Source organism: Phodopus roborovskii, unplaced genomic scaffold (genome assembly GCF_943737965.1).
Source record: "Phodopus roborovskii unplaced genomic scaffold, PHOROB, whole genome shotgun sequence".
NCBI lineage: Eukaryota > Metazoa > Chordata > Mammalia > Rodentia > Cricetidae > Phodopus > Phodopus roborovskii.
Window position 1 is genome coordinate 24,899,832 of NW_026126460.1, and position 27,004 is coordinate 24,926,835.

At 43.0% G+C, this 27,004-nt stretch overlaps 1 protein-coding gene across 1 annotated transcript in view; it reads right to left on the reverse strand.

Annotated features, from left to right (window-relative positions):
• Positions 1–27,004, reverse strand: part of Serpine2 (serpin family E member 2) — a 58,474-nt gene that overhangs the window by 22,974 nt on the left and 8,496 nt on the right. Inside the window, exon 2 of the mRNA XM_051190550.1 lies at positions 2,098–2,378. Within this exon, the coding sequence (XP_051046507.1) occupies positions 2,098–2,356 (259 nt within the window). The 5' untranslated portion in view covers positions 2,357–2,378. The remainder of the gene's footprint in view (positions 1–2,097; positions 2,379–27,004) is intronic.

Here is a 27,004-nt window from a genome sequence, read left to right on the forward strand (position 1 = left end):
CTAACTTAGCAGGACCTAGAATTACATTAAAAACCTCAGGGCAAGTCTGTGAGGGTTAACTGAGGTGGGAAAACTCAGACTACACCTGGGAGATGCTATTCCCTGAGCTAGGGTCCTACACATAATAAAACAGGAGAAAGTGTCCTGGGCACCAGGTTTCTTTTTCTTTACTTCCTGACTAGGGATACAACATGACCAGCCACCTCCAGTTCCTGCTATCATCATTTTTCCTTCAAATTGTGAACTGAGATAAACCCTGCCTTTCACTGACTTGCTTTTGCCAGGCTATTTTGTCCCAACAGTGAATAAAAGGAACTAATACACATACACTTCTCGAGGGAAAAGATTGGGGATCATCTTCCATATCCTCAAACAATCTTGCCTATTCCCTGGTGAATATCACTACAACAAACAGTGTTTGAGTTTGAGCTCCAAAGAAGGCTTCCAGCATAAATTAAGTATATCATGAACCCTGGTATCACCTTCTACATATGACTGTTGGCAATTCTAGAGGGAGAAAAGGAAGGGGTAGATTGGTAGCCAGCAGGCCAACATCATGAAGATGCCGATCTAAAATCACGGTGGATCAGCATGAAAACCAAACCAAACCAAACCAACATGACACAACCCCAGTTGCTATTTTGGAATTATGCTGGCTGACAGGGCCTGGATGGCAGCAAGAAAGGCCATAAATTTAGGCAGTGACTCACAAAGGCGGTATAAATCACCAACAACCCTGAACATCCCAGCCAGAGACAGAACAGTATGTCCCGAGCCTTTCCTCGAATCTAATAGGTGGGCAAACTGCAAAAAGCAAGCAAAGTTTACTCTGTCAACAGGGGCTAGCACTGGGCATATGAGGCTCCCAATAGATGACCCTCCCATATGAGAGTCACACTGAAAACACAAAGGAAGTGGGGGCGAGCAGCTAGAGCCAAGGAAGAGCATCCTTCTACCACTAACCCAGCTCCAACCGCAGCCAGCATAGTCAAGAGTCTTAGAGCTTCACTGGCTACAAGTGGGTGGAGAACCTGGCAAGAAAGCTCCCTCACTTTCCAATGAGGAAACTGCTGCTTTGATAGGAATCATGCATTGTTTGTACTCAGTGTGGAGGGCAGCAAAGAAGAGCTCAGGAACAGTCCTGCCCCCTTGGGTGCTATGGTTGTGGAAAGGGAGAGCTAGCCTACTGGGAAACCCTGCCTGCAGACAGTTGTTCCTGCGGCTAAGCGGGTGATTCAAAACAAGTTTTCCTTTCAATAACACTAAGCCTCTCTCATCATCCTTTACCCGTATTTGTTGTCACTTTGTTGGTTTTTTTTTTGTTTGTTTGTCCTTTTGTGGAACTAAATATCAAGCCCAGGGCTTCATATATGGTAGACAAGCCCAAGCCCCACTGGGCTACATCTCCAGGTTCATTTCATCTCTTTGAGATACACTTGGTATTTGGCCAGATGGGTCCTGAACTCTTGACCCTCCTGTCTCATGTCTCAAATGCTATGATTAGAAGCATGTTAGTTACCAGGTCCATTGGCTGGACATTCCAGGCATTTTTTTTTTAAGACATTTAGCTTTCTACTTCAGATTTATAAGTGGCTTCAAATCAGCAGGCAAGGTAGGCTGGGGAGATGGCTCAGCCAGGGAGGTTCTTGCCATACAAACATGAGGATCTAAGTTCAGATCCTTAGCATCTATGCAAAACCTGCCAGTGTGGTGGTATATATCTATGGTCCTAGCATTATGGAAGTAGAGGGAGGTAGATCCCCAGAGCTCACTGGCCAGCTCGCTCCCACACTGTCAGTCTCTAACGTGGGTATGTTCTACAAGGATGCTTCTTATATCACCAAAGGTTTCTCTTAGGAAAAAAAACAGTAGTGCTATTAGACAGAGGTAACACAAAACCAAACAGCTATAGAACCTAACTTTGGGGATATCATCTTTCCTTAGAAGTCTCTGGCCCTATGTTCCAGATGCCACTGCATGACTTTTCTTGGCTGCCCTGCTTCTCAGATTAAGCAGAGACAAAGCTATGACCCTTCACATGCAGGACTGATGGTAAGGCCTCAGGAATAGAGAGAGAGAGAGAGAGCACACACGAACCATTTACGTTGTATCTCATCAGTGTCGTGAGCTGCTTCTTCGTCCTGCCATCTGCCCCCAGTTGCAGCATGCCCAGGATGGATGCAATCCCATGTGGGGAGACGACGATGTTTTCATGAGGCCGGGACTTGATGATCTGATTGAAAACCTGGATCCCTGTGTCAGAGCCTAGTTCTTCCAGAGACAGAGAGTTGAACTGGGAGTACACGGAAGACAAAGTCACCGTGGTCAGGATGAGGAAGGGGAAATGCCAGTTCATGGTTCCTTCCAACAAGGACAGCCTAAAAGAAAAAGCAGATAGAAACACATCACTCTTTTGTGGACACAAAAGGATGGATACTCTGAACTCAGCTAGGTCTGATTTCCTGTGCTCATGATAACTGAACACTGTGCTAAGTTAGTCTCAAATGCATGGGGTTTAGACAGACAGGGCTGGAAAGTAGTAAATTTCCATCTGCTGGGTCGGAAGTATGTACCAGGCACCAGGCTAAAATCAATACTTAACTCTTGTAACTCCATCAATCATTTAAAATGTTATTTCCAAGAGTCTTCCATGCGCCAAGCCCTATTGTAAGTGCTAGACAGACAACTGTAAATCTGATGGGTGTGACCCTGGCCCTCTCAGAGTGTCCTAGAGAGACACGGAAAAAATATACCAGCAAGCTATTAGGTAACTTCAGAGAAGAATAAAAGCCAGGATCATAAAGCAAAGTAATATGGGTGAGTGAAGGGCCACAGGAGGGTCACATCATAAGGAGGGCCACCTCTGTGGCAGGAACCCAGAGGAGGACAGCCCAAGACTGAGAAAAGAACTGGCCATGCATGGATGCGAGAAGAGCATGCCAGGCAGGACAAAGGGGCTAGGGAGAATAGGCAGGCTGTCTGTAGACAGAAAGGCCAAGGTAGACAGAAATCAAGGGTCGTAAGAGACCACTTGGAGGGTTTTAAACAGAGGGACTGATTCAGGTTGTCAGGATTTTCTTATAACCACCCAGATTGATTCTTTTAATGTACCACACACAACTTTTTTTAAAATTGCAGGGCTGTTAATTAAAACAAATTTCAGTGGTAGCTTTAAAGCTACAACAGGGCAGAACAATTGATAAATCCATAAACTGTGCGGATGGCATCGCTTACACCGAGAATTTCAATTACAGCCATTTGCTTTAAATATGCTTCAGTCCTTGATTGCCACCGACAGTGCTTTCTTTGGCTATGACAAGAGGTAGGAGTTTACATGTATTTATGGGAAAGCAAATACTTCCATTAAGTTAGAACTCAATGGCAGCACTTAGCAAAAACAAATACAGAATTTGTGACCTTACTAATTTGATCCCTGCTTTAGAGACCAGAGATTTCAAGAGGCACAGATCTCCTGTGGTGCCATTGGAACCCCCTCGTCACCTATGGGAGGTTACAGAGGGAAGCATTTGGAGAGACAGGTGACCTGGAGTGAGAGGAAATCAGTGGCCACAGGGAAAATAAAGAGTGTGGACAGGGTGGGGTAAACTATATCTTCCCACCTTCCTTTCCCTGTTTGAGGAACTTCCCACACAAGGTCATGCATACTTGATACTCAAAAAGCACCTGTGGGATGAAGCCCGAGGAGCTATGAGCATCAATTTCTAATTTTATTATTTTTCATTGCATCAAACTAGAGTTTACTGAATGTGGTTGAGGAAATCCTTGTGTTTAGTCCTAAGCATCACAGTGAACTCGAAAACTGGTCCATGGAAAGAAATACCAGCATTCAGGTTCATGTTGGGCAAGGAGTGTCAGCACAAACAGAATTCCCTGCCTGGTCGTCCACATACTGAGCCACTAAAGACATATCATTCAAACACATGTTGTAATTTTCTTACACATTGTGAAGTTGGTAACTTCTAAAACTTCAGAACATCTGGGGGTCTCTCCAGAGCTTAATTATAAAATATTTGTCTAAATTCAGCCTGTCTAAATTCAAAATGTGTTAGTGACCTACATACGCTCCCACGTGGGCCTCTGCTGTGGTCAACAATGACCTATTTTGACTTTGGCACCTTGGACTGGCTCTAATACCATGACAATTGCCCGAGTTTCCTGGAGCCTGTTGGACCTTGGAGGACTGCCAAGCCCTGACCATGGGAGCCTTACTTACTTACTCCTCTGTGTAAGCTCTGATTTCCTTTTCTCCCTCAGGGAATGCATTTCCTCTTTGAAATTTAACATATCACAAAGTTGATAGCAAATACAAAAAAAAAAAAAAAAAAAAAGTGCAAAATCTTTGTACCAACCAACCTCATCAATTTCAGTTAATGACTCCTAAGGAACTCTGTTGGGTAAGGGGATATTTGAATAACTGGTTGGATTTGTACACTTAAAAGGCACACAAAGATAGCATGTTGGTTTTGCCACTGGTAGCTTAAAACTCCTTAACAGAGAAAGAGAAAGGGAAGAAGAAGAGAGGGAGAGGGAGAGAGAAGGGAAGGGAGAGGGAGGGAGGGGAGAAGGGAGGGAGGGACAGATAGAGACAGAGACTAAAAAACAGTTTTATTATAGTGGGAGTGTTTTTCTTGGTTTCATTGCCCAGGGAAGTTTTTGAGAGATGTCCATGTTCGGCTTCTTCTGAAAAGCACCCTGGGCAGCCAGGCTCCAGGCTCTGTGGAACTTGGAATCAGGGCAATTTTTGATCAATGTTCTGGGCATAACTTCTGCTCAGCCAAATGCTCTAAAATCTAAACTCACCTGGCTTGTACACAGGTCTAAGAATAAGCTCATGAGCCTGGAGTAAGAATGGATACATAATTCACTTCAGGCTTGAGTAAGTCCTAATAATGAAATACACTCATGGCCCTACAGATAGTGTTTTACATGAAATAAGTGTGGCTGGTTCTAAAATGCTTCATTTGCAGGACACTCAGACTCCTGCAATGGGAAGAATATAGCTACTTTCTGTTTATTTTCACTTTTAAAAGAAGTCACTCTTCAAACTTGGGTATGAGAGGAAGAGTAAGCATTTGGCCCAAATGTATTGGGTTGCGTAGATATAGAGGTTCGTAAATCTGTTTGAGTGTTTCACTTTCTTGAATAACGTTTTTACAACAATAAAAAGCAATTCATGTGCTTTAGGCCATCATTGAGGGAGATCATAAGCCTACCAATAAAACTACCTCCACAGGCACAGGCCTCCAATGTTGGCTTTCTCCTACTCCAAGCCTTTTCACTTTCCAGCAAGGGTAACACTCCCGGAGTAATTGGATACTGCTCTGAGCGGTAAGCATGGTTTACTGTAGTAAATAATGGGCTGCTAGTTCTGCAAATGCCAGATTCAAAATGCATACTTGAAAATGTGTCACTTGTCCATGGCAGACGTGAGAAAAACACATGCCATAGACTCAGTGGCTTCAACAGTCACATCAACACAGGCAAAGCTGAAATCTCTGTCCATTTCACTGTTTGGCGGCCGGTAGTTTGCTACCTATTTCCTCCTGACTGTTCATGACACTCTCTTGACCTCAAAAATAATCAATCCATCAAACAAGCAAGCAAATAAAAATCCCTCACTGGGGGGCTGCGGAGACCCCCAGTCTCTTCTTCCAGGACTGTTTTCTCTTGAGGGTCCTTCCTTCACGTTTTTCTCTCTTGTCTGTCCTCTCAGTGACCGCCAGAGCTTCCCCAACTACTCCTCTGTGAATATGTCACCTCTCTCCTCCCCTCTCATTTGGCTTGTTTTCAAACTGCCCCACCCACTCCCCACCAGGCAGGGAGCTGAAACCCAGGGGCATTTAGAATCCTGGAGCCTATAGGAGTCTATTTAGAGCCTCACCATTGGCAAGCACTAAATCAGAGGCAGGAGCGAGGGCCTAATCCCACTGCTCGGGATTTGGTTTGGAATGTGGTGTTCCAAAAATACTTTAGGAAACTGAAATTCAGGAGACAGCACACACAAGTCTGGATTTAGAGTTACTAAACAGGAAATGTGAAAAAAGAGAAGGGTTGGTGTGGCTGGGCCCTCACTCTCACCACAAATGTCCTGCATCCAGTGCCACCCCTCTGGGGGCTGGTCATGTGCCTTGGTTCCTGTAGCTCTCTGTCCATCACTAGCCTGGGCTGCATAAACACTTGCAAACAGAGCCCTACATCGATTCGCTGCTGCCAGTTTATAGAACAGAAAGTGAGAGAGCCCTGTAAACGGTGGTATTTATTTTCTAATTTTCTATTTAACAAGCTCTTTTTATATAAACTATACCTTATCCACAGCACAAGCAGACAATAAATCCCACGGCCACACGCTCCATTTAACATAGCAAGGTATATGTAAACAGTTTGGTGTGAAAAAAAAATCACAACAGAAGTCTATAGGCTCTGAGACTTGACCACGTGTTTCTCATCGGCTCTGGGGGACCCAAGAGTGTCTAAAGAAAGGACAGTAGTCTATCCTCCATCACTCACTAAATATGTTGGAAGAGCTAATGATAATAAACTACATGTGTGGTGCATATACACATATATGTATACACACTGAATTATATATTCAAATACACATAAAATATATGGAGAAGTATATGTCTACAATATTCAACATTTATTAATGGTAGTGATCAATTTATGACTTATCTCTTGCATGTCAAAGGTTATTCTGAGGCAAACTACAGACATTATGAAACAGCATTCAGGACCAACCTAACAGATGTCCCCTAGATAGAATACAGACCTACAATATCATTGACACTTAGCAAAATCAGTAACTCCTTCATATGCTAATTTTCTAGTGTTCACACTGTCCTGATTGCCTTCTGTTATATGCATCACTTTATTTGATTCAAGATATCCATAAGCTCCAGACATTACAAGAAGTTGATGACACTCTTGCTTTTTCAGGACAACAAAAAATTCTTACTTTATTTTTCACTGAGGTCCTAATATCCACTGGAATTTGATAACTGCATTCCTCTGTCTTATGTAAAATTGATAGAATCGGAGCAGTAGTTAGCAGCAGAGACAGTATGGCCTGAAGAACAGAAAACTTGCTACCTGGAAGGTTATCAGCAACCCTGATCCAGAGGCTAAGCCACTCAACTGATTCAATTCTTCAGGGAAGGCTGTATTGCAATGGTGCTGTCAAAGGTGTTAGACTCACAGGTCAACTGCTTTGTTTTTGTACCGTGATCATTGCCCAAGTACCTCCTCCTCCTCTTTTTAAATTAGAGGTTCCCAAATGGTAATGCTCTTATAAGTAAGTTCACTTCCTTCACTGACTACCCTGAGCCTCAGTATGTGTGGGAAAATGGAACAAATGCCAGAACATCTGTCAACTCAAAACGACTTCATCACACAGTTCTGAGTTCACTAGAGTGTTCTGCTTCATTTTCTGGTCATTACAAACTCATGTTTTCAACATCTTCTAGAGGCTTGATCCACTGTAAATATTATGCTTGTTGAGAGTCGAATCAAGTCACCTCAAGCTGATTTTCGAAACATTCAATTTGATTAGGGAGTGTCCTCAGCTTCTGTATATTTCCTGTCCCAAGCACAGTCAGTCACTTCTTTGGCTCCTCTTAGAGTGAAACACTATTTACAGATTGCATCGGAACGCCCCCATCTCATAAATCCCAAGAGAGCTGAAGCAATACTGGGAGACGAAGAGACTGAAGAACCCACATTTATTTATGTCATTCTCTGGGGTGTACCCAAATCTTGAAAGGCAGACTGCCTGCACATAAATTGTCTTGCCTCCTAGGGCCAAAAAAGCCACAGGGAGTTCATTAGATGAGGCCAAAATTGGGGAGTCAGTGGACATTAAAAATTGGTAAGACTGGTTAAAGTATACTACTAATGTGTAAAAATCAGCGAGTCTCCTGAATTGTGCCTATCATAAAAAGGAGGGTCACACAATGCCAGGAACCTGGAATGAGCAACTGATAGCATTGCAAGGAAGGTCACCCCCCACCCAGCCCCCAGTTTCTCTCCATCACTTCTTCCCAATCTGACAGCCAGCCAATGGGGAAAGCTTTGAGGTCCTCTCCTTTGAACCTAGATGCTCCCTCATTGACCTGTCCCTGTGCCCATTCTCCTAAAGGGGACACGACTGGTAGCAACACACCAGAAAACCACATTTCATCAGAAGGACCACATCTCTCAACAGCTTTTGATGAGGACTTCTCAAAGGAGAAATTTCTCAAAGGACAAAGGAAAACTTGTTGCATAGGTTGTAATGCTCAATTGTCAGACCAAATATTTCCCACCAATATTTTTGCCAGCAGAAAAAAAAAAATGTTTCTAACTCTCCAGAGCATTTCACAAGCAGCATTCTAGAGATCCTTCAGGAGTTGTTCCATGAAGATTTAAGGCCCTCTGCAAATTAGTGGGAACGGTTTGTCCATAAGTAACTGGAGTTAAGATTATGAAGCCAAGAAGCAGCTAGCTAGCCTTAAACATGGAAGTCAAAAGACTACAATTGAAACCTCTGCAAGCCATTCCTGAAATTATGTCCCTCGGGCTGTCCTTGTTTTCCTTAAGATAACTAAACCAGAAGAGCAAGTGAGCTAGAACATATCGAGATGTGCATCTTTGATAAGTATGCCATGCTCCACGTGAGTCAGCATCTTTATAATTTAGGGAGGAACAAACAGGAGATGGCAGCTGGAGTTGCTGTGGCTTTAAAATGCCTTTCCAGATTACCACAAAGAAATTTAAATTCTCTGAAGTTTTCATAGTTTTTGTTTGTTTGTTTTGCATGAATTCAACAGGTATGCATGTATGTTTGATCTGGGACACTAACTGACTAGGTCAAGAACCAGCCTAAAAATGCTTAGCAAAGAAAATTCCAACCATTGAAATGTACAGCAGCAATGCCAAAAAGGGAAAAGGATATATTTTATTGGTAAAGTGTACTGGGCACCCCGGTGCCTTTTACCCATATATTTTTCATACTGATTTTTTTTTTCCCCGTGGGGGGTAGGCTACAGAAGATCGTGGAGATTTGTTAGTTGTCTACTTCCAAAAACACATCTTCCCCCACTTCCTTCAAGGTTTCAGATTTAATTTGTTTGGGGTTCAAATCCAACTTCTAGCATCCACTCACCAGGAGATGCAGAACGAGTGACCCTCTTTATCAAGTTACTTTCTCCCCTACTTCCACGTGAGTCTTTACAGCTCCCTTAGATGATTTAAACAAGAAACAGAGTGGGTCGATGGTATGAGGTATAAAAAAGGATACAGTGGTTGACAGTGGTTGGGATGGTAAAGATGGTGCGTTTATCTCCCACCTCCCAAAAACCCATCCATAATGGTAAGCTATGTCTCTCAGGGTGCAGGTTTAAGCCATTAAATCTGCAGTTCAGATGGGGAATTTCCTAATCCAGCAACCACGAGAGGTCTTCAGGACTACAGTGATATCAACCAGTGGCTTACATTTTTAAAGACAGGGAAACAATTTCATTTTTTTTTAAAGGGTGTAACAGATATTATACTGTAGGGGATACAAAATAATCGTGAACACAAGCACTTTAATAAAAAAAGGAAATTGTTTTTTATTAAAACATAATTAAGATACATTTAAAATATTTTTACATTTTAATTGTTTGTGCGATAAGGATGTGCCATGACATGCATACGGAGGTCAGAGGGCAGTTTACAGGAATCAGTTTGTTCCTTCTGGCATGTGGCTCTGGAGTTGAACTCAGGCTGTGAGACTTGGTGGCAAGTGCCTTTACTGTCTGAGCCTAAAATCCATTTTTGGTTCTCTTACCTCCCATGGAGAGGCTATTTATTCAGCCTATATGCAAAGCCAGACCACTAACATAACTTCACCAGTCCTTTGCAATAACACTGATGCTATCTCTGGGTCCTCTGCTCATTGAAGAGGACTCAGTGCTCTTTAAATTGATGCTGATTCAGGCAAACTACAAAGGTCAAGGGTTATAAGAACAAAAAGATTTTTAAAAATATTTCTGAAAGCCAGTCTGGAATAAAGATATATCAAAACAAAACAAAACAAAACATATACCTGTTAAACAGAAAACTTCATTTATCATGCAACTGTGAGAGAATAAAAGAAGATCTGCATCCAAGACTGATTATTTCTAGAAGCAAAATGATTGCAATAAGCAGCTAAACTGGCACTTTTAATTGCAATCTAAATCTCCAATGGAAGTGGCACTGTGGGTAGCCTTTTAGCAGCTCAGCATACTTGCCCTCTAGCTTTTGTGTGCTCTGTTGCTAACCGTTTGCACCTGCTACCTTTGGACAACTGCCAGTGGGAAGCAAAGCCCACTTTTCTTCATGGGCCTTAAGTGTTTACAGACACTATTTCCTCCCAGAAGGCTAATAGCCATTGACTCCTGGTCTCGCTATATGAGCTCTGTAGTGGGACTTGGCCCTAATACCATGTCTTGCTTAGCTTCTCCTTTTTCTAAGGCCCCCTCTTCCCATTCCCCTGTTAGGTTTGCCTAGAAGTTCTTCCTTATCGAATCACCTTGCTGCTTCTGGGAGAATATACATGATCTATGCCACCCAACACTGAGTAATAGTTAATGGCATCTATTCAAACAGTGTCACTCATGTTATGAAAGCCAAGAAGTATGTATCAGTAGTAACTAATGCTGGGTAATTGGGCTGTTTATTTTTGTTGCTAAGATACCTTTGCTACATAACCTGGGCTGGACTAAGAATGCTAAATTTTGTGCCTCAGCCTCCCTAGGGTTGGAAAAGATATACTTTAGTTTACAAGACTATTTATGATATAGTCCACTATGCAAAAATTATACTCATATGCAAAAAGACTAAAGGACATCATTGAGCCACAACTGTTTCTGATGACCACTTCATGCTGCATGCTATGCATTTTGCAAAGTTTCAGAAATGAAACACACTTGGAATCCTTTTTTTTTTCTGCTTATAAAAACATGCATGACAGGATGTTGGAATCGACATCGGCTGAAAGATAAAAACTGGATGGGAGCAGAGAAAGCTGCAGAGCACAGGAACCATGAAAGCTACAGAGTCAGAAGACCATGAAAAACTGTAACAAAATAAATGGTATCTACTGGAAAGAGAAATGTGGACACATAACACAGTGAGCTCCTTTCCTATACACTATAGTAAATGCTACAGGCTGTTCATGTTCTTCAGTCAATAGAGGTGGCTCTACTCTGATGAGCAACTTAATCAATTTGTCTCTATATCTCCGTATCAGACATTTAAATGAAGATAGATAATTTTTATTAATATTTTATTTCATGTATTTAGTATACTGCCTAGATTACAGAAGGGGTTCAATAGATGCTTATGAAACAAATTGTAATTCAATGGAAATTAACTGCTCCATTTCTATTCTATGTGCCAGAGGCAATTAAATCCTTCTTCCCAACTCTTAACTCGCTTAAAATCTATAGGCTGTACTGTTAAGTACTTGGGAATAATAGCCATCATTAATTGGGTACACACTGCTAGAGTCTGAATATATACATATATTGAAGTTCTAACCTGAAATGTGATGTTATCAGAAGCTGGTTCTTGCTGGATATAATGGTGCACACATGCTTTTAGTTGCAGCACTCCTGAGGCAGACACGCCTCTCTCTGAGTTCAAGGTCAGCTTTGTCTACATGGTGAATTCCAAGTCATCCAGGGAAACACAGTGAAACTCCGTCTCAATAATGATGACGACAGTAACAAAAATCGTATCTTTGAGAGACGATTAGATCTTGGGGGTGGGGCTTCATGAATGGTATTTGTGCCATTATAAAGGGGACCCCAGAGACAGCTAGTCCTGCTTAACACATGAGAAAACAACTAGAAGTACCACCTCCAATTAGAAAGCAAGCCCTTACCAGCCACTGTAGACTTCCCTGACTCTACAGCTGTGAGAAATAAATTTCCGTTTTTTATAAGCTTGCCAGTCAATGGTATTTCATTGCAACGGATTAAATGAACACAGCATCTATGAAATACCAGACACTGTATTTTACATTGAAAATTCACTTTAATTCTTCACATAAGAAGTAGGCGTCCGTTGTTTCTGTATTACAAATGGTAGAAACTAGGGACCAGAAAAAAAGCTAGGGACCAAAAAAAAAAAAAAAAAAAAAAAAAAAAGCTGAGTAACCCACCCAGCGTGTATAGCTCATTCACGGTAGAGACCTGCGTCTGAGAGCCTGTACTCTTGGCTAATATGCAACAGTGCTCCCTTTGTGGAGTTTAAAGGCCAATGAAGGAAAAGATGAAGAAACACTGTGTTCCTCTACCTGGGCTTAACTCACCAAACACTTGGAACAAACAAGTGAGCACAGCTTTCAAGAGTGCCAAACTGAACATAATGTTTGTTACTCTAGGGCGGTGGCTTTCGTTCAGGGTGGGGGCAACTCTGTCCCCAGGCGAGTTTTGAAGGCACTTCTGGTTGTCATACTACTTGGGTAAGTGGTGTTATGCCACCTGCTGGGTGGAGACGAAGGATACAGCACCTTATGGGTAGAAGCTCTCAGGGTGTGGGTCAGCTCCCACACCTCATGCCTCAGGGTATGGGCTTCACTCCCATACCTCAGGCCTCAGGGCTCCAAGAGGACCTATGGGTGCACAGAACACATTTTCGTCCTCTGCCCGGGCCATGCCACCATGCCACTGGCTTCTCTTCATTTATAATCATAGCCAAAGCCATGGCAACACCGACACCAATTTACACCATGATTTCCTGGGTTTTTGTTTTGCTTTGTTTTTTTAAGCCTGGAACTTGCCTGCTGGTGTAGAAGAGAAAGGAATCCAGCTAGTTATGTCTGTGAATCCTAGAAAGGTGCTGGCTTATGACCAGCAATTATTCCTTCAGCCTGATAGTTCGCCTCATCCAATGTGTCAACTTCAGATTGCCACAGCCTGTGGCAGGACTCAGAGTCTGGAAGCAGGGGTTCAGGCATTCTAATGAGCTGCTGCTTCCAGCAAGAAGCATGGGGAGATGGTAATACCAGGCTGAGTCACTGGGCAGTTATTTTCCTATACTCTCCGAAGAGCAGCAGCAGGAAGCCGAGTGCCATCACATCTTCTGCCCTTGGCCTGTCCTCCTTCACACTGACTGGCAGCCCTCTCCCTACAGCTGCTTGTTTTTGTTAAACCAAAGCTACTCTATCAGTCGTGTTCGGGGAAATGGAACTGCCAAGTGCTGAGAGAGAGAGAGAAGACCCTTAACGTTCATACTCACCCTGTGCTACGTTCATGCTCACACCTCTGTACTCATTCCCTGGCACACTATGGACCACTCTTCTTCAGGACCCGCTGAGCTAAGCAACTCTAAACCCCATCCCAACTCTACTCCCTCCTTCGTCTGAGGAGAAAGTCAGACCACTCGGCAACTAAATTATGAATTAAGTGTCAAGATGACCCTACGTCAAATTACCCTAAAAAGTGAAGGGGTGTGTTTGTAAAGGTGTGTGTGTGTGTGTGTGTGTGTGTGTGTGTGTGTGTGTGTGTGTTTAGGGAGTTTCCATCTTCATGGAACTCCCATGAAGACCAGTAAATGTGTAGGTGACATTTGAGTCCTGCAAAGATGTCATGGAGATGCTTTTTCTGAGCCGTGAGGCCCAGCTTTGACAGCACTAACAGAGGATGTGGGCTTTAATCAGGCAGGAACCTGGAGGCCCTTGTGCTCCTATTTAAGTCAGTGGGGGTGGTGGGCAAGGAAACCCACATTTGACCATGCAGAGAGGATTCAGATGGCTAGGGCTCAATTTTCCAGCTAAAGCCACTTGGCTTCCAGAAAGTCAGGTAGTAGTAAGATTTTTTTCGGGGGGGGGGGGATATCACACAGCCATCCAGTCTTCTATTCCACAAATACTAAGGTAGTGGCTCATTACTGGGCTGCCAGATGAGAGCCAGGACTTGGTGCGAGCACCGTGTGACAATGGCACTGATGAGGTGTAACTATTGTTCCAACGTGCATATCAAACAGATGACCAAATCGCAAACATCAGCATCTCCCCTCAGGGTTCTCAACCCAAGTGGTCTGAACCCTTGGACATCATCTCTAAAGACATTTGTGGTTCTTAGAAACATATAAGGGTGGAGAAGCCAGGGACACTGGGAGCCACAGAGAGTCCCCAACAATAAGGAATGGCACAGTCCAATGTGTCAAGAGAACAGAGAGGCTGGCAGGCCCCGCTTTAAAGAAGAAGACTTTAATCAAAGCATCAGGCCGCGGAGGCAATACTTGAATTCACTTTTACCTATCTTTGGTAAAAATGCTCTGAAAGCAAGTAGGCTGTAAGCAATGGAAGCCAGGCACACCCACACATGGAGGGCCTATAGCTGGCTGAGGAAAGCCCCGCCCACCCTGGTGGTGACTGGAGAGTGGGCTGTGTGTAACTAGTCCAAGGACAAGGGGAAAGGTCAGGAAGCCCTTCATTCAGGTGGTCTGGGGGGGGGGGGGTAAAATGCCCGTGATGGCTTTGTTTTTTCTCTTTTCATGACAACATCACTTCGCAGTCTTTGCAAGGCACAGGTGACCCTGGAGTAGGAAACCCTGCTGAACAGTCAGCTCACAGGCAACATGTACCAAAGCCCAAACTAGAGAGCAGCTGAAGAACCTCTCAGGCCTGTGTCCACCTTCCTCCACCGCCCGTTCACAGCCATCAGAAACTGCACAGTGTAAGAGCCAGAACCCCACTCCAGTCTTTCTCAGACTTCACACTACAAGCATCCATAGCATCATAGAAGGTAAAACTGTTGCTCTACTGTTATGCAAAGTACTGCATTTGTATAGACCTGGTAAAAATATATAAGGAATTGTAGTTATTGAGGAACACAATGTGTCTTGGGTTTGAAGGCTAGTTCTTTTTGTTTTGTTTTGTTTTTAATAGAATTGGGAATTATTTATTTATTTATTTATTTATAAATGGATGGGTGTTTTGCCTGTATGCATTGGGTGCCTGGTACCCTCGAGGCCAGAAAGGCATTAGATCCTCTGAAACTTGAGTTACAGGTGGTTGTAAACCACTATGCGGGTTCTGGGAATTGATAGGTTCTCTGGAAGAGCAGCCTGTATACTTAGCTGCTGTATAATTCTCCAGCTTAGGCCAGTTCTTAAGGACTCTATCAATGCTGGCTTCTGCCATCACTACCATTGACCATCATGGACTGAGATGATGATCTCTTCCTCTGAGGGTTCCACTGCAGACCCCTTAACCTTAATTTCAAGTACAACAGACTCAAACTGGTTCCTGAAAACAAAGTGAAAGTTGCTTTCTTTATTTACTTGTCTTTCTTTTCCACTGCTGATCCATTTCCAATATTTTCAAGGCAGGAGGGTTTCAAAGGTCTAGGCTATGACATTATGGGACCTTTGTATCTGGGCACAGATCTCCATCCCCAGGGCAGTAGCATCAGTCCTCATGGCAGGATTAGAATGACTGTGGAGCTCCATGTCAGCTTGGGAAACAGGCATCGGGTACTCATGGCTGTCAAGCTCATGAACACAGAGTGTTTTCCTACCAGCCCAAGACCGAAACAGTACAATTAGACTCAAGTAATTTTTGAAGGTTTTAGTATGGTGCAACCAGACAAATCCTGTCTCGGTGGTCATGAGATTTAATGGCAGCCGCCTGGATTTTAAGCTGACTTTCGAACTGCTTTGTTTGTTTAGATGGATAGAATAACATGGAAGAGGAAATGCTTGACAACTACCCAAAGAGACCACTTATAAATAATGTGGTACCACAGTAAAAAGCCTATTAGGGTGACCCCAGAAGAACAGATAAATCTAGGAGAAAAGGTTTAAGTGTTTGTAAGTGGACCCCAAAACACTGTGTTCTGAATAAAGATACTCCCTTAGCAATTTTCACGGATATACTTGGAAGAGGGAGGGGCTAGTCCTAACCAGCAAACTTGCTATTTGCCAGATCTTAATAATTGGCACCACCCACCACCTACTTCCCATCCAAGAGTCCAAGCCAAAAGTCTGGGAACTATCTTTTCCTTTACCCTGTTTAGAATCATCAACAAATTCATTGTCCCTCTCGAATATATCTCAAATATTTTCTCCATCTTCTTGTCTCCAGTCTAAGTCACTAACTTCTCCGGAAAGCAGCACTGACTTCCTGTACCCAGATCACCACCCACACTGCTCTCTGACTGCTGAGAAGGAAAGCTGAACATGACCGTTTGTAAAAGATCTGTGGCAAACTCTCCAATGGTTCTCCAGTATTCTTATTAGCAACTACAAGTCCATCCTGCAGTCTCTAAGTCACCATCTAGCCAGGATCAAGCTTTCTTTCTCCAGATATACCAATTCTGCTGGATTCTTTTCAGCATCAGGCTTCCATGCTAAAGTTCTTCACAAATGAAACATGCATCATCTCATTTCCCCTTGGTTACTTTATCTGCCCTGTCCATCACTGTACCTTAGCATCCAGGAAGGCACATGGATACTCAGGGGTTCAGCATACAAACAAGGCATTAAAGAAGTAGTCCTCTAAAGACCTACTTAATTCAATAGTGCACCTACAGTCTAACATATTTGACAAGTGCTTGGCACACTTCACATGCAGGCCTGGATGACTCTTGGTTGGAAGGGGCTATGTACTATAAATTGTTAAACCGGATCTCTAGGCTTTACTCAAGAGATGCTTTGCATCCTCTATCCAATAGTGATACTTACATGCCTAGAGACATTAACAGACATTCCTGGAAGAAGAGGGAAGACTGATTCTAGTTGGCAACTATTATAAAGGTTAGAAATAAATGGATACCATTCCCATTTTGAGCACAAAACGCCTAATTAACCTATATTTATTGGCTGCAACAGAATAAAGATGGTTTTCAGTAGTGTAGATGGACAATCATTTACAACATTTATTTCAGTAGGAATATTCCTTATAACTGCCCCCCCACCCACACCCAGTCATGCTTACAAACAACCATGGAGATGTTAGTCCACCCTGATGGCTTCAACTTGCTTTCTGTATCAATATTCTGGGTGATATATGAAGTGAGATGATGCCAAACAATGAGAAGGGGGGGGGCAGGCCTCAGAGAATGGGTTGTGGTTCCTTTTATCCCATCTGACTTTTAATTTGGGTTTGGCACATAAAAAAAAAAAAAAAAGAAAGGAATGAAGGGAGGGAAGGAGGGAAGAAGGGACAGAGGGAGGGAAGGAGAAAATGGATAACACCTTAGAGTTGGAAGTTCTTGTTGAAAGATCCACCTTACAGCCTATCATTCTCCTCTCTATAGTGGGGCAAAAGCTAGGTGTGAAAAATAAGGGACCAAGTCTCTGCTGCCACAACTCCCCATCCAGCCCCCTCTAACTAAGGCACCATTGAGCTTACAGCACCTCTTCTGGAATGCAAAATGACTTCCTAGTTTTACTTGCCACCCTGCAACAATATTTTCAATTATTGGTTAAATTGCAAATGCCCCACAAGTCATTTAAATAAATCTTACATATATAAAATAGTCAATTGTGTTCTCTGAGCAATTCCCAGCTGTAAAAATAGAACCGTACTGAAGGAATTTTTTTTTTCTGTAGCTAATTGAAAATACTGCACATATAATGCATGATTTAAAGCACCCAGGAGGAATTTCAATTTGCACTCCCTGTTTTAAATGTACAATCAAATGCTGTCTTAAAGTGCTCTACACATTTAATTCAGTATAGCTTGCCTGAAGCCCCAGCCACTCCTAAATTTTAGCACTGTGAATTAATGATTGGAGGTTTTTAAGGCTCCAAATGACTCGTAAAAACAATGGCTTGAAAGGAGCTCTTTTTCTTGAGAAAACAAACATTCCATAGATTTGAGTGGTTCAAACCCATGAGACCTAGAGAAGAAGGCTCAAAATGGCGGCAGGATGCCAGCACGCCTGTCCAGCACTGGACACAAGAACACTCACCAAGGAGGCACCACAGAGTTCTCAAGAGTGCCTAGAACCTAGAACTACTACATGAGTCAAGACAAGTCGCATGGACTTTCCAGATCAGAGTGCTTGACACCAACATGGGGATGACGACGGAGGCTGGGATTTAAAATACACTATTTGGAAGAAGAGTGTAAGGACATGTGTGATCACCTTCCATTCCTGAAAGCTTTGCGAGTTTTGAAGTAGTAGCCTGTGCACTTCCTAAGTTAACAAAGCAGTTATCGAGGTCCTATACCAAGAACCTTCAGAATGGGTGAAAGGCAGATATCCTTAAAGGAAAAAGAATCAAGACAGAAAGTGTCAAGTAGTAAAAAGAGCCAATGAGGGAGGCAGCTACTTGCCTTTACAAATGGTCACACTGATTATTAGTGTCCCATCGTGTGAGTAGGAGACCATATGCACAGGGTGGGGAGGAAAGTATTGCTCTCCTTCACAGACACAAGGGAACAATAGTGGCAGCAATTAGTATCTAATAACTACCAGCAGAGAACAGAAATCAGTGAGACTCTAAAGTTGGGAAACGCAAGGGACATAAAATATACATCTACCGAGGGCATCAAAGTTCCAGCCACACTTTAAACCCTCATCTCTGGTCTGTGAAATTAGGATGAAAAGAACTCACAATCTAGGAATTTCAATAACCTGTCCCCTGGGGTGAAGCTCTTACATTAACTGTACTTATGCATAAGAACAGAGGGATGTGGTTGTGTGTAACTTTTGATAAGCTAACTACCTATGCCTCCTGGCTAGGAAACAGTCTACATGGAACTACTGCAAGTCTTTAGTCCTATGAATTGGGCCACTAACTAACTAACTGGATTTCTTTTTAAATGTTGCCTTGGCCACCCTGGAATTTGTGGTGTACATCTGGATGATCTAAAAGATCCACCTGTTTCCATGCTGAGATCAAATGCATGCACCACCACACCCGCCAACTTGCATGCCCTTACTTAAGATTTGTTGTTATTGTGCTTTGTTTTTGAATTTTTGAGATAGGTCTTGGTAAGTGGTCCTGATGTATCTGCAGTTCAATAATAGGTCAGGCTGACCTTCAATTTGTGGAGATCCTCCTGGCTCTGCCTCTGAACCATCACACCATGGGGTACAGTAAGGCTAAGGACCCTGCTTATCTATCATATATCTATGAGATTAGTAATTGTTAGTCTCTCTAATTTTAAATAACACTGAGCGCCCTGACAAACTCTGAACTTTTATCCCACACTTCACTCTGTGGACCTCAGGAGGAAATGTCATCTAAGCAGCCAGTTTTTTTGTTTTTTTTGTTTTTGTTTTTTTTTTTTTTTTTTTTTTTTTTTTTTTTTTGTGACACGCAAGAAAAATGTAGCATCATTTGATCACTCACTTTCTCCTTCTCCCTGGCACCAGAAAGTATTTATTATCTACTTCCCAGGGTAAGCCCAAGGAATACAACCAAAAGCTGAGCCCGTGGTACAGAGGCTGAGAAGAGAGGGAGAAGAAAAGATCTATATAGCTAAATTAGATTCCTAAGACATCCATGTTCCTGAACAGATGTAGAAACTAAGCATTCAGGTGTTAAAGAAAAAGGTCTTCAAATTCATTGAAGACATCACACTTAACATCGGATGCCATCAGGAAACGGAGCCAGTGTTTTGCATTTGCTATCACCACTGCTATGGTTGCTGTGAGGTAAGCTATGGCATCTACTGATGTGCCCCGTGACATTTAGTCTCTCTCTCTCTTTAGTGTGTGGGGGTTCTCATGACCAAATCTCCTGCCTGTCCACGCAGGTTTGGTACAGTCAAATTTCCTAAATAGATCTTTCTGGTGAGTTCCAGTAAGCAAAACTAGCTGCCAAGAAAATATTACAAACATAAGTGGAGGGACAAATTCTATGAGCCACCTTCCAAAATAAACTAAACACACACATGTATACTCATATGCACACACATGCACATGAATGTCCAAAGACACAAATCTGGAACTACTTCTAAGTAAAGAAAAATGGGTGAGCAAAGGGGAGTGGCTCTTGTGGGTTTGAGGATACAGCTCAGTGACAGAGTGCTTGGCCTGTGTGTGAAAGGCGTTGGGTCTGCCCTGGTACTACAAAGGGTAAGGGAACATTTTAGCCTCTTGATTCCAAGTCTTTCATCGCAAAGAATATGTGAACAAATAAATCAGAAGAGCGGAAAGAAGAAGGGTAGGAAGCATGAGGGAAGGCTATGCTTGTGGTGGTTTGGATAAGAATTGGGCCCCACAGGCTCACATATTTGAATGCTTGGCTCCCCAAGATGGTGGAACTGTTTAGGAAGGGCTAGGAGGTGTGGACTTGTTGGAAGTATGTCACTGGGTACAGGACTTGGGGTTTTCAAAGGACTTGTTTTTCTGTTTTATTCCTAGTCTTTCCCTCTCTGCCTGCTACTTGCAAGGTCTAAGCCACTCTTCCTACTGGCATGCCTTTGATATAAGCTCACAACCACTCTTCCTACTGGCATGCCTTTGATCACCATCATGGGCTCCTAACCCTCTGAAACTATAAGCCCCAAAGTAAACCCTTTCTTCCTTAAGTTTCCCTTGGTTGTAGTGTTTTCTCGCAGCAATAGAAAAAATAATTCTATATTTGTAAGTCATCCACACCATGAAACCAAAATAATTCTTCAAAGCTTAGAAATCACCTGAACCAATAGGAACATGGCTTCAAATTCAGTTTCCTCCCTTGGCTTGCCTCAACTCAACTTCCCTTGCTACAGTAGATGCTGAAACCTCCTGAAGGCATCTAGGAGGGAGACAACAGGAGGGAGGGACATTTACCTACCTCCTCCCAGAAGTCTAAGGTCACTCAGCACAAACGGGGAACACAGACCATGCCTCAGTTTCCCTGCTCTATAGTGAGTGCTAACCCTTTTCATCCACCCTCTGCTTCAGAGAACTGGTATGGTAGGAGTGATAACATAAATCTGAGGGCTTGCCGGGTGGTGGTGGCACACGCCTTTAATCCAGCACTTGGGAAGCAGAGGCAGGCGGGTCTCTGTGAGTTTGAGACCAGCCTGGTCTACAAAGAGCAAGTTCCAGGACAACCTTCAAAGCCACAGAGAAACCCTGTCTCAAAAAAAACCAAAAAAGAATCTGAGAGCTTTTCCTCATAGGATTGACCACTCCTCTCTGCCAGATCCAAGCTATAGTACAAGAGCAAGGACGTATAAATAAAACAAGTAAAAAGAAAAAAAAAATAACAAGAAAACAAGAGCTCAAAGTTCACTTTGTCCCTTTACCTAACTTCTAGAATAGAGCATGGAACGGGTAGGGTGGGCAGCCTGGCTGAGCTTCTTTTATTGGGGCATATTCTAAAGAAAGGGGAAACCCCACAACAATGCAGTAAGTGAGTAGTTTCACTAGAGACTTACAAAGTTCCTGAAAGGGACACAGCCTTGTTGACATGTCACATCACACGTGAGATGTGCAGACGATATATAACCCAGCCATGTTTCACAGCCAGAGAGACAGACGTAAGGAAACATGGAGGGTGTCTCCCTTGAGACCGGCATTGCCAGTACTTCTTCCAGAAAATTCCACACCTAAGCATGGTCTTGACTTTCCCTCCTAGATATCCCAGAATCAGAATTGAATTTCCAGTACTTCCAACACCACTCTCCACACTGTGCAAGAAAGGGTCTTTCTTCTAGATGATGTATTATTCTGTTAATGGACTTCTAACTCCCACATACAGATGACTATTATGCAAACTCGGTTTCCTCTTTTCTCAGTGAGAAGATCCTCACTACCATCACAAGTTGGGGCTAACCAGACTAAACAAACCTTATGACTAAGACATGAAATCACATCTACTGTGAGCTAGAAATAGCACATTTCTTTCCACCCCCATCTTCTATGAAACACTTTATTTTGGCCTCTCCTCAGTCATCCTTCAGTACCTGCTATCATTTCTGTAGCTCACAACTATGTTCCCAGGCACCGAATCTCCTTACCAAGTGATTTGTCATAGGCAATGACTCTGAAATGTTGACTTGGTTGCTATGAGAAGCCCTTGAGTGAACATCAGTACAATTGCCTTCAGAGACAAAAATATAATTATCCATGATCCCTAGGCCCGATAACTGACTGTGCTGATGTTGTTAGTCAGTGACCTTTAGTAGTCTCTTCCTAATAGTAGACAGGGCCTCAGCTGTGCTGGTTAATTTTATGTCAACTTGACACAGGCTAAAGTCATCAGAGAGGGAACCATAATTGAGAGAGAAAGAAAGAAAGAAAAAAAAAAACCCTCCAAAAGATTAGCCTAGCCTGTAGACAACCCTGTAGGGCATTTTCTTAATTAGTGATTGATGGAGGAGAATCCAGCACACTGTAGGTGGGACCACTTCTGGACAGGTGGTGCTGGGTGCTACAAGAAGAGCAGACTGAGCAAGCCATGGGGAGCAAGCCCAGAAGCAGCAATCCTCCCTGGCCTCTGCATTATCCTGCCACCAGATTCCTGTTTCAGTTCCTGCCCTGACTTCCCTCAGTGATGGGCTGTTACCTGGAAGTGTAGGATGAAATAAACAATGTCCCCCTGAGCTGTTTTCACTATGGTGTTTTATCACATAGTAACCCTAACTAGGATATCTGATCCATTTCCTCATCATTCCAGCCCCAGAGCTGGATGACATTTCTTGGCCTATGCTGAAGGTGCAAGTAAACTTAAGACTGAATACTTAGAAAAAGAGGGGAGATGTTATATGCTGTTCCCAGGCCTGGTCCATCATGCAATCTCTCTGAGTGTGCACATAATTCCACTTGTGCCTATTCTTGTAACCATGCATACTGAATGAAAGTACAAGTGTCCTATGAACAATGGGTCACACTTTCCAAAGTCATCCACTAAAACGTTCATCTTTTGTGTGCAAACTAATTTCTCCTCTGTAAAGGAGTTGTCTACTTGTAGTCAGCCACAGAGAGTCAAACAAACAAATCTTGGCTGAAACAAATCAATAATAATAATAATAATAATAATAATAATAATAACAACAAAAATTTAAGGCAAATGGAATTCTATGGACATACAAGTAAAAGAAACAAAGACTATTAGCCATAGGGCATCTAGACACCCATATTTATCACTTACATTGCCACCCTTCACCTGTGCACAGACTTACCTCAGAGACATCTTGGTGACATTTAAGTCACTTCTCTGCATGAAGGGTTTCACACGAGGCCTTTCAGCCAGCTGCCTAAGGACTGGCTATCACTGTCCTCATGTCACAGAGGAAATCCTGTCACTTGCCAGTATTTTTAAGTGGGGAGTCTAGGTTCCTCATCTACAGAAGCACAAGCTTCTGCAGACCACATAGAGAATTCTGAAAGATCTTCCCAGCCCAGGGCTCATTGGGACATCAGTGGCTTCTCTGCCTTTCAAGATCACAAACTAATTTTTTTAGATTCCTTTTATAGGAATATAGGAATTTAGGATATAGAGATATAGGCGGGAGAGACTTCAGTGTAGCCTTCTCAACAATTCAGCCCACACTGACCACTAACCAGTCTGACATGCCAAACACCTCATTAGCGTCATTAATGTTGGCAGCTTATGACTGACTGGTGAAGGACTAGGGGCAGGATGGAGGTCACAGGATCAAGTCTGCTCTGGTGAGGGAATACTGACCGAGTCAGTGCAAGATGATAAAGAGCAAAACAACTCCATGGAAACTGGACTGTCACTTTTGAGCATGTATATTTTTATGTGTGTATGCGATGTACTTGAGTATGCATATAGCTGTGCAATGTCAGGTGTCTTCCTCTATTGCTTGCAATCTTAGTTTTTGGCATGGGGGTTTCTGGACCTTGATCTTTTCAGTTAGAACTGGTAGCCAGCTAGTCCCAAGTACCTGCCTATTTGCCTCGCCAATTCTGGGATGATAAATACACAGTACAAATTTTACATGAGCACCAGGGATTCAAACTCAGGTCCTTGGAACTGTGCAGCAAATACTTTACTACTGAGCCACCAGCCCCTTCACTGTTGCTTTTGTGGTCTCTAGAGAAGCTGTTCCCAACCTGTGGGTCATGGCCCTTTTGGGAGTTGAATGACTTTCTTTCACAGGGGTCACATATCAGATATCCTGCCTATCAGATATTTGCATTACAATTCAGAACAGTAGCAAAATTACAGTTATGAAGTAGCAATAAAGCCATTCTATGGTTGGGGTCACAACATGAGGAACTGTATTAAGAGCTCACAGCATTAGGAAGGTTGAGAACCACTGGTCTAGAGTACTTTGTGGTGGCTTCCCTTCTGCCATGTGATGTGCCACTGTTCTAGGTTATCTTGATCACAGACATTTTCAGCCTAAGTGGATGAGAACCTCAAGGCTGATGCCTGTCCTGTCCACACATCTGTGTGCCTCCAGTTCATTCTTGCTGAGCAGGTGCTCAAAACCCAGCTCTTAAGTTGAATTTCACCCCAGTGACAGGACTGCTATTCAATTTCTGGATGTCATGGAAGGGGCATGCACACCATGAGCCAATTTGTAGAATCTCTTCCACTCTCAAGACAGATTCAGCTTCAGGATGCTGGGAGTGAATACAGACAGGAGGAGACATCTGGTGGGCACATGTTTCTAGGGAATGGATGGGACAGCCCACAAATAAAGAGTCCAATCAGGGGTAGGAAGCAGGCAAGGTAGTCTGTTGCAAAACTGTACCCAGACTGGATATCCTGAGAGCAACAGGTGACAGTAATCAGAAAGGGGGAGTTCTGTCATGGCCCTGACCTTGATATGAATTTAAGTTCCTGAATTTTCTAGTTCCTTTGGTGTGGAATGGGACAGACGTGCGCCCTCTCTCATAAAGAGGGGAAACCCCCACCACGTGTACTTCCCATGGGTGGAAACAGCACAGACAGGTGAACAATTGACACTGGTTACACACAGCAAATGCACACGGGGCTGGGATTTAAACCCAAGTTCTTCTGACTGCCAAGTGATTCCCTGCCCAGCAATGCCTGTCCTTTTTATGTGAGCTACCTTGCCTTGTTGCTGAAAACAGTGATTCAGGACAAAATGATTCCTCCATGGGGACACATGGTCCCAGACTCTTTTCCATCTATGGGCATCTGAGAAAGATGCTCCACATACCTGCATCCCTCCATTTCTCACTATAAGCGATGACCCACTCCCATCTTACTGTAAGGGTTGATAAGGCTCATCAATGTCAAGTATAAAATGTGCCTAACAGCACTTGATATATGGATTATTTGTTAATTTTTCATTGCCTTCTTCTCCTTGGAGTTTCTTTTCAGCTCCTTTATGCCAGGCACAGTAAAAGGGACTCAGAAGGCCAAGACTGGCTTCTGGGTCATCACAGGACAGATAAGACGCATACAACTAGAACAAGAAGGGAGGGGCAGGAAAACATAACAGCCACCAGACATGCAAAAGGAGGGCTTACCATGCACAAAGAAATTTTAGTCAAATAAGTGACACATACCTACAGAAACAACTGTGTTTTCAGTCCTTCAACTATGCTGGATTAATTCACATTTACATGATCAGCACTTCAATGTTCATAATTTACCACCCTGTTGCACAAGAATAGGTTTATTATGAATATTTGAGCCTCTCTGGCCAATCTTCTAAATTGCTATCTTAACCCACATGTCTTATTAAGAATCTAGCATAGATTTGGCAGAAAGTTATGTGACTCTCTTTGTGAGTTAATTCCAGAAAGAAAATTCATGTATTTAGAAAGGAAACCCTTTTATAATTGAGTTATCCACCACACCAAAATTCCATAGCATCTTTCATGCCATTGTCAGAGCAAGAACTCAGGTGCAGGCACACATTTAGAGCATTGTATTAAGTCTCAAATGGCTAAGTACCAGGAAAACCCTAAGACAACTCTATCAACAACAGCAGAAAATGCATGTCTGATCTGGGAATACTTGCAAGTTAAACATTCTTAGAATTCTTGTATAATTAGGGAACCCAATCATACTTAAATGAATTTGTGTTCTAAATTCATGCAATTCTTTAAAATAGTCATTTCTGAGTTGGGGAGATGATCCTGGATAAAGTGTTTGCCCCAGAAATGTGAGGATCAGAGTTTGGACCCCCAGAACCATCTTAAGAGTCATGGGAGAGGTGGTCCACGTGTAATCTCAGCACTCACTCTGGATGCATACACAGAGTATCCCTGGGGCAAACTGGCCAGCAAGAAGAGACACAATCAGGTTCAGCAAAGAGGCCCCCATCTCAATGAAGTGGGGTTAAGATAGAGAAAGACACTCACACTGACTTGAAGCTGATCACAAGGAGTGTGTTGCTCACTTAGTGTCACAGGGTGGAAGACTGACTACGAAGGGTACCAAATACACAGGGCAAGTAACTCACTAGGTTTGAGACACACGGAATAGGAATCTTGGGGAAGTTAAGCACTCACCTATATCATTATGGCAAATACAATCCAGAACTATGACCATGGCCATCTCCTGTCCTGTTAGACTCCATTCCTATCACTATGCACAGTAGCTACCTAAGATATATTCTCCACTCTCTCCTCACAATACCCAAGAGGTAATTGCCTTCCTATTCAACTCACAGACAAAGCTCGAGCTTAGGAAACCTTAGAAACCTGGCTATGTTCTTCTTGCAACTGATGGGATCTAGACTCAAAGCAAAGTGTACTGCGCTCCAAATCTAGAGGAGGGAGGTGAGGAAATGGAGAAGGAACAGAGGAAGGGAAGGAGGGGAAGTCTCTGCTATATAAAAGTGACAAGTTTTAAATAAAGTATAAACTTTACAAAAAGAGAAGTTAAATTCCAAATGAGTTGAATTTAAAAATTGGTTTCACTCCTTGGTTCTGTGGAATGTTATCCAGCTCAGGCTAAATTGGTCCTTAGGACGGTGTGTAAATGCATTCTCCATCCAAAGGTCAGTGCTAATTTTAGACTCCAGTCTGGGGGCAGGGTGAGGTGGGGAGCCATGTCTAAGGAACAAAGTGGGAGGCCAAACGATATAAACACATTACTTCAAACAACATAAAAGTGTCGGCCTATTCCT